The sequence below is a fragment of the Mustelus asterias genome, chromosome 13 (genome assembly GCF_964213995.1).
Source record: "Mustelus asterias chromosome 13, sMusAst1.hap1.1, whole genome shotgun sequence".
NCBI lineage: Eukaryota > Metazoa > Chordata > Chondrichthyes > Carcharhiniformes > Triakidae > Mustelus > Mustelus asterias.
This window is the reverse complement of record NC_135813.1, coordinates 33558445-33570919: the sequence shown is the minus strand read 5'-3', so window position 1 is coordinate 33570919 and position 12475 is coordinate 33558445. Positions and strand designations below refer to the sequence as shown.

Sequence of the window (12475 nt, the reverse complement as noted above, 5' to 3'; positions counted from 1 at the left end):
CCTCCCACAGTCCAAACGACATGCTGGCTAGGTGCATTGGCCATGCTAAATTGCCCCTTAGTGTTCCAAGAAACGTAGGTTCGATGGATTAGCTTTAGAATCCCTGCAGTGCAGAAGGAGGCCATTCGTACCAATGAGTCTGCACTGACTCTCCGACAGAGCTTCTTACCCAGGCCCTATTCCCGTAACCCTACGTATTTACCCCACTAATCTCCCTAACCTGCAAATCTTGTGACACTAAGCAGCAATTTAGCATGGCCAATCCACCTAACCTGCACATCTTTGGACTTTTTAACATGGATTCCTTCACAAGGGAAGGTCTGGAGCAGGGTTAGAGGGCGTGGGGAGAGATTAAATAACAAAGATGTGATGGAACAAAAGGCAAAGGGAGTGGCAATGTTCATAGTAAAGAAACAATTCAATTGTCCAGAGTGAGCGTGCATGTCAGAATAATGATCAACCTCTGTCCAGGAACAAAAACATGAAAAAGAAGATTCAGACCAGCACACAATCTTGTTAAAAGAATGCACTTCATGTCTGCAAACCGTACTTCATAGTATTGCAGTTATTTGTTGTGCTTTTGTATCAATATAAATCATTGTAAATTGCCATGTTAACATTTCCCATTCAATGTTACTGTGTCAAATGTCATGTTGTAGCTTAGGTTGATGAACACTGGGTTGATGACTCCTGAAGACTCTCATCTAATTCTATCATAATTTGGAATATAAAACAATGCTTATATTTATCAATCATCTTGAGAAATTTATTAGATTGATAAAGCTACTCATTGAACTTTGATATGACATTGGGCAGTTACCACTGCTGGTTTGTTGATTTGATTTATTATTGTCACATGTATTAGTATGCAGTGAAAAGTCTTGTTTCTTGCACGCTATACAGACAAAGCATACCATTCATAGAGAAGTAAAGGAGAGAGTGCAGAATGTAGTGTTATAGTCATAGCTATAGTGTAGAGAAAGATCAACTCAATGTGAGGTAGGTCCATTCAAAAGTCTGATGGCAGCAGGGAAGAAGCTGTTCTTGAGTCGATTGGTACGTGACCTCAGACTTTTGTATCTTTTTCTCGATGGAAGAAAGTGGAAGAGAATATGAGGGGTGCATTGTTTGCCTTATTTGGAGACCTGGTGCCATGTTTCAGAGGTGTGTGAATACACAAGTGAACAATCCTCATTCAGCACTTCAGGTTACTGCAGGCACACCTTTACCTGTATTTTTTTAAATGCTGTAGTCAGCAAATGTAAAAGTTGTGTTTGACTTGCTGGCTGTTTCTCACTTTTTAAAATTCATTTGTGGGACTTGGGCATCCCTGGTTGGCGAGCATTTATTGCCCATCCCCAGTCGCCCTTTGAACTGAGTGGCTCGGAATGAATAGAGCATACTTATTTTGCTTGTTAATCACAATACTGAATTATTGAATAAATGTTGTGAAGAAAAGCACTTGTGGTGCAGATGCCTAAACTTTTTACACAGCCAGCGTGATGTCATTAAGTTCTTACAATATGTGACGTATCATTTTACTAACGTCCATTTGCATGAAATCTTCTGTTTTTTTACTTTCAGAAACAACTGAATTGGGAAACAAGAAGGAACTCAAATCGATCCCATTTATTTCATACCTCTCAAGTTTACTGGGCGCCCAGATGCTGTCAGATGAGCAGCCGATTACTGGTGTGGAGATTGAGTGTGAAGAAAAAGGCCAGTGTCCCTCCATATGCCACCTGTGCCATCGGCAAGGCAAGGATCAGGCCAGCCCAACTCCCGTGCTGCTGGAGATCACCCGGATAGTGCCACTGTACCACTTAATAGAGGGCAACATAACTAGAGAGGTAAGTGCAATAAACAGTATTGACATCTGACAGGGATAGAAGATCCAATTGATAAAGCAGTTACATTACAACATGCTCAACTTGCCAAAAAATGGAGTGGAAAGTAAAAGGAATAGTTTACAATTTGTGTACCAGCAATATCTGAAGAAAGATTCCTGCACTTCAAGGACTAGTAAACAATCCTGAACTCAACTGCATTAGCTTGATGAATATATAGGCTGGAATTTTACCGGCCCGCCCACCACAGGAATCGGAGCAGGCGAGAGGCAGACCATGAAAAGGTCCATTGACCTCGGGTGGGACTTTACGATTTCGGGATGAGCGATGCCATAAACTCCCGCCCATAGAGTTTATGGTAGTATGCGACTTGCTATAGTCAAGGGCATTCTCATGTGGAATTCAGATGGTAATATCAAGACAATGCCAAGCAGCAACTAATACTTCATTTTGAAAAAGGAAGACAATTGTGTATTCATCAAGTAAGGGATACGGAGAGTCTGAAAAGTATTTGGACTTTTGTCGGCAAGTGTCAGAATCAAAGAAGCATGGGCGTGAAAACATCCCTTTTCTCTCAAGCAGTGTGCGGTCTTCAGAACTGTTGGAGAGAATCAAAGTTACACTTAGGGCGGCACGGTAGCACAGTGGTTAGCACTGCAGCTTCACAGCTCCAGGGACCTGGGTTCGATTCCCGGCTTGGGTCACTGTCTGTGTGGAGTTTGCACATTCTCCTCGTGTCTGCGTGGGTTTTCTCCGGGTGCTCCGGTTTCCTCCCACAGTCCAAAGATGTGCGGGTTAGGTTGATTGGCCAGGTGAAAAAAAAAAATTGCCCCTTAAGAGTCCTGAGATGCATAGGTTGGAGGGATTAGCGGGTAAATATGTAGGGGTAGGGCCTGGGTGGGATTGTGGTCGGTGCAGACTCGATGGGCCGAATGGCCTCCTTCTGCACTGTAGGGTTTCTATGATTTCTATGATTAACACATCAGCCACCTTTGTGGCTTCTCTGTTTAAAGCTGCTAAGATTCAAATGATGGGAAGTTTTTACAAGTCCGTCATTCTAGCTCAATATTGAGCTGAGATTGTCCTAATGGTTTTCACTTAATATAGCTATCAGAGAGAGAAGGAAAACATATTAAACCAGAGCAGGCCAGCTTTGTGACCAAGGTCCAGATTTCAGTTCCATATTATTAATGGTTAGTTAGTATTCATTAACCAAAAAGAATAAACAAAATCCTTTCCTGAGTAACTGAAAGTTAATTGGCATTGTTTGTTGTCATGCAGTTGGTGGAATGTTTGTAAAGCATTTTTCAGGAGTAAGAATGAGTCTTTAAAGAGAACTCTTTCTTTCAGTTGTACAATAGAAACATTTGCAGACCTCTGGAGATCTCCCTTAATTAAGTTGCAGCTCAATAATCTAAAGACCTGCTGGACCAAATCTTCCTTTGGGCTCAAGAAAACCTGACCTGGGCATTCCTGCGGCTCACAAACTGCGCAGCTGACCCATGTGCGACTTCACACACCATTTATATTGCTTTATGTCAGGGTCAGGTTCGCAGTCTGGTTTGCCACAAACTAGTGCAGGAGGAATGTGAGTGCAGAGCAGAGGCAGGCTGATCAGAAAGCCCATCTCGGTTCTCCAACACAGTGTCCCAGCTCCCAGCAATGGTTTCAAACTTCCCTAAATTTCACCCCGCCCCATCCTACCACCCACGCTTCTGCCTGCTCATGTCCCCTCAGATCACCCATGCCACCTCCATGCCCCCATGTATCTTCCGTGCTCTTTCAGATCGCCCATGCCACCTTTATGCCCCCATGTATCTTCCATGCTCCTTCAGATCACCCATGTCAGCTTCCCGCCATGGCCTCCATGCGTCTCTGGCTGCCGGATTTCCGGCGTCATCAGCTCCACGCCAGAAATCGGCACGGAGCTGAATAAATTATTTAAATCGTGATGTGCATCTTATTAGCAGGCCCAGGACTGAAGTCTCGGCAGGAGTGTTTCACTCCAGCGGGGTTTACCACAGCTCCTCACTAGCAGGGAGCTGGTAGCCCAACCCCATTGTAGTGAATGGGGCCATGGAGGACCCCCAGAAGGTCGGGGATAAGGGAAGGTTCCCCCTGGGCATTGCCGGCCTAGCCCCTGGCACTGCCCAAGGGGCAAAGTGGCAATGCCCGGGGGGGGGGTGGGGGGGGGCACCTTGGCACTGCTCACCTTAATCAGGCTGTGTCAAAGGGGCAGGCCCAGAGGGGATGGGATCTAACGGGGGAACAGGGCCTCTGGGCGCGATCACTGGGGGGTGGGGGTGGGGTGGGGGGGGGTCTCGCCGCTACTCTGTAGTCGAGATCGTAGGCAGAAGGAGGGAGGACAGCGATTGGGGCTGGTCATTAGGTTGGGACTGCAGGATGGCGGGGGTGTAGATCAAGTTGGGCTGGGAGTTGGGAGTGTGGGGGGGGGGGGGGGGGGGGGGGGTGGTGGTCAGCACTGCCCCAGAGACATCCGGAAGGCCAGCAATCGGGACATGGGGGGATCGGAGGGGCAATGTTGCGGGGCCGCGGGGCTGGCCAGTGATTGATCTGGCCAGCGATCAGGAGGCTAGCAGTGCAGGGCTACTGCGCATGTGTCAAACTCAGCGCTGACAGATGAGCATATGTGCAGTGGCCTGCTCAGCGCTATGCTGCCGGCCTCTCCCGTGGAAATAGGCCCTGCCCCAAGCTTTTCAGTGTGATTCATGCTCATGCGCCCCGCGATGCGCAGAGTGTGGGAGATTCATTTTGAAAATCCTGCTCACAAAAGGTGCAGGATTTACTGCAGTTTTTATGCAAATTCAGCACTTAGAATTTTGGTTTGGAGAATTCCACCCCATATTTCATTTTTAAAAAAATATTATTAAATCAATTTATTTTAGCGTGCCATGTATACAACTTCCTTCTCCTTCTTTCTTTTTCAGTGGCTCAGAATAGTGGAACACCTATGTCTTTTCCTATTGCAATCACACAGCTTTACAAATCAAAGGCCAGTTTCACCCATCCATTGGAAGAAAGGAAATAAAAACCTGCATTTATATAGCACCTTTCATGATCACAAGGCATCTTGCAGCACTTTAAACCGATGAATTACTTCTGAAGTGGAGCCACTGTTGCTGTACAGGGAGTAAGAAGTCTCACAACACCAGTTTAAAGTCCAAAAGGTTTATTTGGTAGCAAAAGCCACTAGCTTTCGGACCGCTGCTCCGGACTTACCTGACGAAGGAGCAGCGCTCCAAAAGCTAGTGGCTTTTGCTGCCAAATAAACCTGTTGGACTTTAACCTGGTGTTGTGAGACTTCTTGCTGTATAGGGAAACAGGGCAACTTGCATAGTAAGCTCCCACAAACAGAAATATGGCAATGGCCAGATAATCTGTTCATTAATGTTACTTGAGGGGCAACTATTGGGCAGGATTGGTAATAATTCCCTTGCTGTCCTGACAATATGTAACCTTTCACACTGACCTGAGACACTGCCTCGGTTTAACATCTCATCCGAAAGATGGCACTTCTGGCAGTGCAGCACTCTCTTGTCATCATATTGGAGCATCAGCCTCAATTCTGTCACTCAAAACTCAAGTATGGGACTTGAACCTTCTGATTTAGAAATGGGAGTGCCACAGCTAACACTTGCATCTTGATTTACCTTGCCTTTTTATAATTAGTGAAATATTGTACTCTCTAAGGATGTTTTGGTGCTGATACATATGATTGTGTGATCTATCTTAGCAAGCAAAGTATTTTTTTTTGTTGCTGTTCCTGCACTAACAACAACAACATACTGCATTTACATAACACATTTAATTCAGCAAAACATCCTGCGATACTTCACAGGAGCATAACCAAAAAATATTGACAGAGCTCTGCAGTGTCGGAGACTTATGGGTGATCTTACAGAGGTCTATAAAATAATGAGAGGCATAGATCAGTTAGTCAACATCTTTTCCCAAAGGTAGGGGAGTCTAAAACTAGAGGGCATAGGTTTAAGGTGAGAGGGGAGAGATACAAAAAAGTCTAGAGGGGCAATTTTTTCATACAGAGGGTGGTGTCTGGAATGAGCGGCCAGAGGTAGTAGTAGAGACGGGTACAATTTTGTCTTTTAAAAAGCATTTAGACAGTTACGTGAGTAAGATGGGTATACAGGGATATAGGCCAAACGTGGGCAATTGGGACTAGCTTAGTGGTTTAAAGAAAAAGGTAGGCAAGGACAAGTTGGGCCGAAGGGCCTGTTAACATGCTGTAAACCTCTTTGATTCTATGAGAGCCAAAGGAGATATTGGGATGGATTGAGGTAAGTGCAAAGGATTATCTTACAGGGGGAGAGTGAAGCAGAGATGTTTAAGGATGCAATTCCCAGAGCTACGTCTGGGTAGCTGAAGGCATAACTGATCATGGTGGTGTGAAGGAAATGTTGGAATTGCTGTAATGAATCTTAATGTAACCTAATTGATTTTAGTTCTCTAATTTATGGATATTTTTGACAGTGAGTATATTACTCACAAATTATGTTTCATGATTAGCAGCATTGCAAATTATGTTGATGAATAATTCAACCAAGGTCTCAAAAATAAGTCTAAGTTTGCACAATACTGACCAGTGACTCTGACAACATTTTGGCTGGAATAACTTGACACATTCCCAAAATCCATAAATAATTTCCCTGATGGTTATTCACACACTCCCCCTCCCCCCAACCTCTTGCCCCACCCATCCCCAAGATTATTTGACATATTTAACTCAGTTGATTTAATTGCACAAGGGACCTGAATTGCAACTTATGGAATATTTTAAGGTTGGAGGAAGTTATAAAGCTAATAATTTGAGAAAGTTGGGGAAATTCTTGTGCAATGCCTGTAGCTTTGCAAAAGTTACCAATGGATTTGTATCTGCCTTTTTTTTACGCAGAAAAGATTTCTTAGTTTTTAAAGGTATTACCATAAAAAAATACGATTATGCTTTTGCAAAAGGTATTAACATAGTATTATTTGAACATGCTGCCCTATTCACACAAATACCTTTGAAAAAGACTATGGACATGGCTACTTGATTGCATAGTAGTTTATTGTTTTTCTTATTTTCTTATTGAGGAACTGTGGCAATGAGCCAAGATTGTGCAGAACACAACAAAAGTTGAACGAAGGAGAAAGTTGAGAGAAGATAAGATAAATCAAGGATGAGGGTTTAGGTGACTCCAAACTTGGATTTAGATTGCCGACAGGTTGCAAGAGAGAGAGTTACAAGGGAGACTCAGAAAAGCAAAGAATCTGGGGCACTGGTGTGTGTTCAAATAGGAATTGGTGTAATGAGTCTTGGTGCAACCTAATTGAGTTTTAGTTGTCTAATTTGTGGATGTCTTTGACAGTGAGCGGATTATTCACAAACTGTGACTCAAGTTTAGCAGCATTGCAAACTAAATTGATGAATAATTCCACATGGGTTTGAAAATAAGTCTAAGAACAGAATTTTCTGGCCATTCACGCCAGCGGGATTTTCCCATCCCGCTTGTTGCCAAAATTTCTGTCTTTGCCGCAATAGGAACATAGTGTGAACAGGCGGTATGATCGCGCCCTACAAATCTATGTTTGCACACTATTGACCAGTGACTCTTCGCATCTTGGCTGGAATAATTTGACACGTGGATTGCTACTTGGGACTACGATGTTGTGGCCATTACGGAGACGTGGGTAGAACAAGGACAGGAATGGTTGTTGGACGTTCCGGGGTATAGATGTTTCAGTAAGTGTAGGGAAGCTGGTAAAAGAGGTGGAGGAGTAGCATTGTTAATCAAGGATAGTTTAACGGCTGCAGAAAAGCACTTTGAGGGGGATATGCACACTGAGGTAATATGGGCTGCAGTTAGAAACAGGAAAGGAGCGGTCACGTTGCTAGGAGTTTACTATAGGCCCCCAAATAGTAATAGAGATGTGGAGGAAGAAATTGCTAAGCAGATTATGGATACGTGTGGGGGTCACAGGGTAGTTGTCATGGGGGACTTTAACTTTCCAAATATTGATTGGAACCTTTGTAGGTCGAATAGTTTGGATGGGGCACTTTTTGTGCAGTGTGTGCAGGAGGGTTTCCTGACACAATATGTGGATAGGCCGACAAGGGGTGAGGCCACATTGGATTTGGTACTGGGAAATGAACCGGGCCAAGTGTTAGATTTGGTTGTGGGAGAGAACTTTGGAGATAGTGACCACAATTCGGTGTCTTTTGTTATTGCAATGGAGAGGGATAGGGCCGGACGGCAGGGCAAGGCTTACAATTGGGGGAGAGGTAATTATGATGCGATTAGGCAAGAATTAGGGGGCATAAGATGGGAACAGAAACTGTCAGGGAAAGGCACTGATGAAAAGTGGAACTTCTTCAAGGAACAAATACTGGGTGTCCTTGATAGGTATGTCCCTGTCAGGCAGGGAGGAAATGGCCGAGTGAGGGAACCGTGGTTCACAAAAGAGGTGGAATGTCTTGTGAAAAGGAAGAGGGAAGCTTATGTAGGGATGAGGAAACAAGGTTCAGATGGCTCGACTGAGGGTTACAAGTTAGCAAGGAACGAGCTGAAAAAGGGGCTGAGGAGAGCTAGGAGGGGACATGAGAAGTCCTTGGCGGGTCGGATCAAGGAAAACCCCAAGGCTTTTTACTCTTATGTGAGGAATAAAAGAATGACCAGGGTGAGGTTAGGGCCGGTCAAGGACAGTGGTGGGAACTTGTGTATGGAATCAGTAGAGATAGGCGAGGTGATGAATGAATACTTTTCTTCAGTGTTCACCAAGGAGAGGGGCCATGTTTTTCAGGAAGAGAAGGTGTTACAGGCTAATAGGCTGGAGGAAATAGATGTTCGGAGGGAGGATGTATTGGCAGTTTTGAATAAACTGAAGGTCGATAAGTCCCCTGGGCCTGATGAAATGTATCCTAGGATTCTTTGGGAGGCGAGGGATGAGATTGCAGAGCCTTTGGCTTTGATCTTTGGGTCCTCGCTGTCCACGGGGATGGTGCCAGAGGACTGGAGAGTGGCAAATGTTGTTCCTCTGTTTAAGAAAGGGAATAGAAATGACCCTGGTAATTATAGACCGGTTAGTCTGACTTCGGTGGTTGGTAAATTGATGGAAAAGGTCCTTAGGGATGGGATTTACGACCATTTAGAAAGATGCGGATTAATCCGGGATAGTCAGCACGGATTTGTGAAGGGCAAATCGTGCCTCACAAATTTGATAGAATTTTTTGAGGAGGTAACTAGGTGTGTTGATGAAGGTAGGGCGGTTGATGTCATATACATGGATTTTAGTAAGGCGTTTGATAAGGTCCCCCATGGTCGGCTTATGATGAAAGTAAGGAGGTGTGGGATAGAGGGAAAGTTGGCCGATTGGATAGGTAACTGGCTGTCTGATCGAAGACAGAGGGTGGTGGTGGATGGAAAATTTTCGGACTGGAGGCAGGTTGCTAGCGGAGTGCCGCAGGGATCGGTGCTTGGTCCTCTGCTCTTTGTGATTTTTATTAATGACTTAGAGGAGGGGGCTGAAGGGTGGATCAGTAAATTTGCTGATGACACCAAGATTGGTGGAGTAGTGGATGAGGTGGAGGGGTGTTGTAGGCTGCAAAGAGACATAGATAGGATGCAAAGCTGGGCTGAAAAATGGCAAATGGAGTTTAACCCTGATAAATGTGAGGTGATTCATTTTGGTAGGACTAATTTAAATGTGGATTACAGGGTCAAAGGTAGGGTTCTGAAGACTGTGGAGGAACAGAGAGATCTTGGGGTCCATATCCACAGATCTCTAAAGGTTGCCACTCAAGTGGATAGAGCTGTGAAGAAGGCATATAGTGTGTTAGCTTTTATTAACAGGGGGTTGGAGTTTAAGAGCCGTGGGGTTATGCTGCAACTGTACAGGACCTTGGTGAGACCGCATTTGGAATATTGCGTGCAGTTCTGGTCACCTCACTATAAGAAGGATGTGGAAGCGCTGGAAAGAGTGCAGAGGAGATTTACCAGGATGCTGCCTGGTTTGGAGTGTCGGTCTTATGAGGAAAGGTTGAGGGAGCTGGGGCTGTTCTCTCTGGAGCGGAGGAGATTGAGGGGAGACTTAATAGAGGTTTATAAAATGATGAAGGGGATAGATCGAGTGAATGTTCAAAGACTATTTCCTCGGGTGGATGGAGCTATTACGAGGGGGCATAACTATAGGGTTCATGGTGGGAGATATAGGAAGGATATCAGAGGTAGGTTCTTCACGCAGAGAGTGGTTGGGGTGTGGAATGGACTGCCTGCAGTGATAGTGGAGTCAGACACTTTAGGAACATTTAAGCGGTTATTGGATAGGCACATGGAGCACACCAGGATGGTAGGGAGTGGGATAGCTTGATCTTGGTTTCAGATGAAGGTCGGCACAACATCGTGGGCCGAAGGGCCTGTTCTGTGCTGTACTGTTCTATGTTCTATGTTCCCAAAATCCGAAATAATTCCAATGTTGGGTTGTACCCACCCCTCCACCCCAGGTTTATTTGACATATTTAACTGAGTTGATTTAATTGGGACAAAAACATGATGAAAAATAATATGAATTAGATGTCTTTGCAAGTGGTCATTTTGCAAACTACTCAACCTCTCCTCATAAGAAAATCCCTCCAGGATCAACTTAGTGAACCTTCTCTGGACTACCTCCAATGCCAGTATATCTTTCCTTCGATAAGGGGACCAAAACTGTTCACGTTAGTGATGTGCAGCAAGCATGTCATAAGGGATGAGGTAACATCACCAGGTGCGTGGGTGATGTCAGTATATACTGGGTGAGATGGCCACGTGAATGGTGATATCTCATACGTGCTGACATTACAACATTCTGGAATTGTGCCCCACTGGAGAAATCATAGGAGGTGGGGAGGACAAGGGTGGGAGAAAAAATATTAAAACAAACCTGACTATTGGGTCTTCATCCCATCAAGGCTGCTGCAGACAGGAAAAAGCTTGACCCTGGTCCCTGCCAGAGATTTACTAAGGTAAGTGGACTTCGGGTCTAAATACCCAGAGTGAAGCCATTGTGGCACCAAAACTGGATTAAAAAAACAAGATTGTCTGGGACAAAGCCAGACATTTGGCCACCTAAATATCCTCATCATTTATTTTTATTTAAAGTTTATTTATTAGTCACAAGTAAGGCTTACATTAACATGCAATGAAGTTACTGTGAAATTCCCCTAGTTGCCACAGTCTATTCGGGTCAATGCACCTCACCCGCACATCTTTCAGACTGTGGGGGGAAACTGGAGCAACCGGGGGAGACCCATGCAGACACGGGGAGAACGTGCAAACTCCACACAGACAGTGACCCAAGCCGGGAATTGAACCCGGGTCCCTGGCACTGTGAAGCACCAGTGCTAACCACTATGCTACAGATTTGCCATCATCATATGGTTCAATTACAGAGCTGAGATTTAAACCCAACATAAATGAAGAAAAGCAGCCGACAACAGTGTTGTCAAAGCACATTGATGCGCTTCGAACATTCCTCAGGGTCTTTAATATTCCATTTAAAATGGAGCCAGAAGGTGTCAGTCTCAGAAAGAAGGGTTTGCAGTGTTGTCAGGAGTGCTAGCTGCTATTTTAATCATTTCCTCTTGTGAGAGAAAGTCAATTGAGGAACGCTGAAAATGAAAGTCCCGTTTGCAAGCGATGGGTAACTTAATGACGGACAATGGCAAGACGCTGCTTGAACTGCCCAAAAGGGTTGCCCGCTTTGGCACCACTTCAGCCTTTTATACAAACTATCGAGTGTATGGATGAGGGAAGTGCAGCTGATGTAGTTTATATGTGTTATATGTATGGTCTACTATCGAGACTAATAATAAACCACGAGGTGAGGGATAGTAAATAAACTGGAACAGCTTAATAACCCGTCTTAATCCCAGCACAGTCAGCTCAGGACTCCTCAGCAAACTCCACCCAGAGTGGAGCTTGAATCGCGGGTCACCTGACCCATTCTCTCAAAGGTGCATGCCCCGAACATACATAACAATATGAATTTTAGCAAAGTCTTTGACAAGGTCCCACATGGGAGACTGATTCAGAAGGTTGAAGCACATGGAACTCAGGGAAACTTGACAAGATGGATCTGAGACTGGCTTAGTAATAGGATGGTGTTAGAAGTCTGTTTGAATGACTGGAGGCCAGTGTCTGTGGCGTACCACAAGGTTTAGTGCTGGGTCCCTTATTGTTTGTTATATACATAAAGGATATAGATGGTAATGTGGGAGAAATGATAAGCAAGTTTGCAGATGACACCAAGATTGGGAGGGTGGTGAATAGTGAAGAAGAAGGTCATAGGTTACAGGAAGATATAGATGGGTTGGTCAGATGGGCAGAGCAGTGGCAGATGGCATTTAACACTGATAAGTATGAGGTGATGCACTTTGGAAGAAGTAACAAGACAAGGTAGTATTTAATGAATGGCAAGACACTAGGAAGCTCAGAGGAACAGATGGATCTTGGGGTGCTTATTCACAAATTCATGAAGGTGATAGGACAGGTGAATACAGTAGCTAGGAACATACATGAGACATTTGGGACACTTGCTTTTATCAGTCGTGTCATGAAGTGTAAGAGCAAGGA

General features: G+C 44.6%; 1 protein-coding gene across 3 annotated transcripts in view; it reads left to right on the top strand.

The window, feature by feature from the left end:
• The window catches only part of astn2 (astrotactin 2), a 1763595-nt gene that overhangs the window by 1175969 nt on the left and 575151 nt on the right, over positions 1-12475 (top strand). For all 3 annotated transcript variants that reach the window (XM_078226657.1, XM_078226658.1, XM_078226656.1), the window contains one exon: positions 1585-1850. In XM_078226657.1, the coding sequence (XP_078082783.1) occupies positions 1585-1850 (266 nt within the window). The remainder of the gene's footprint in view (positions 1-1584; positions 1851-12475) is intronic.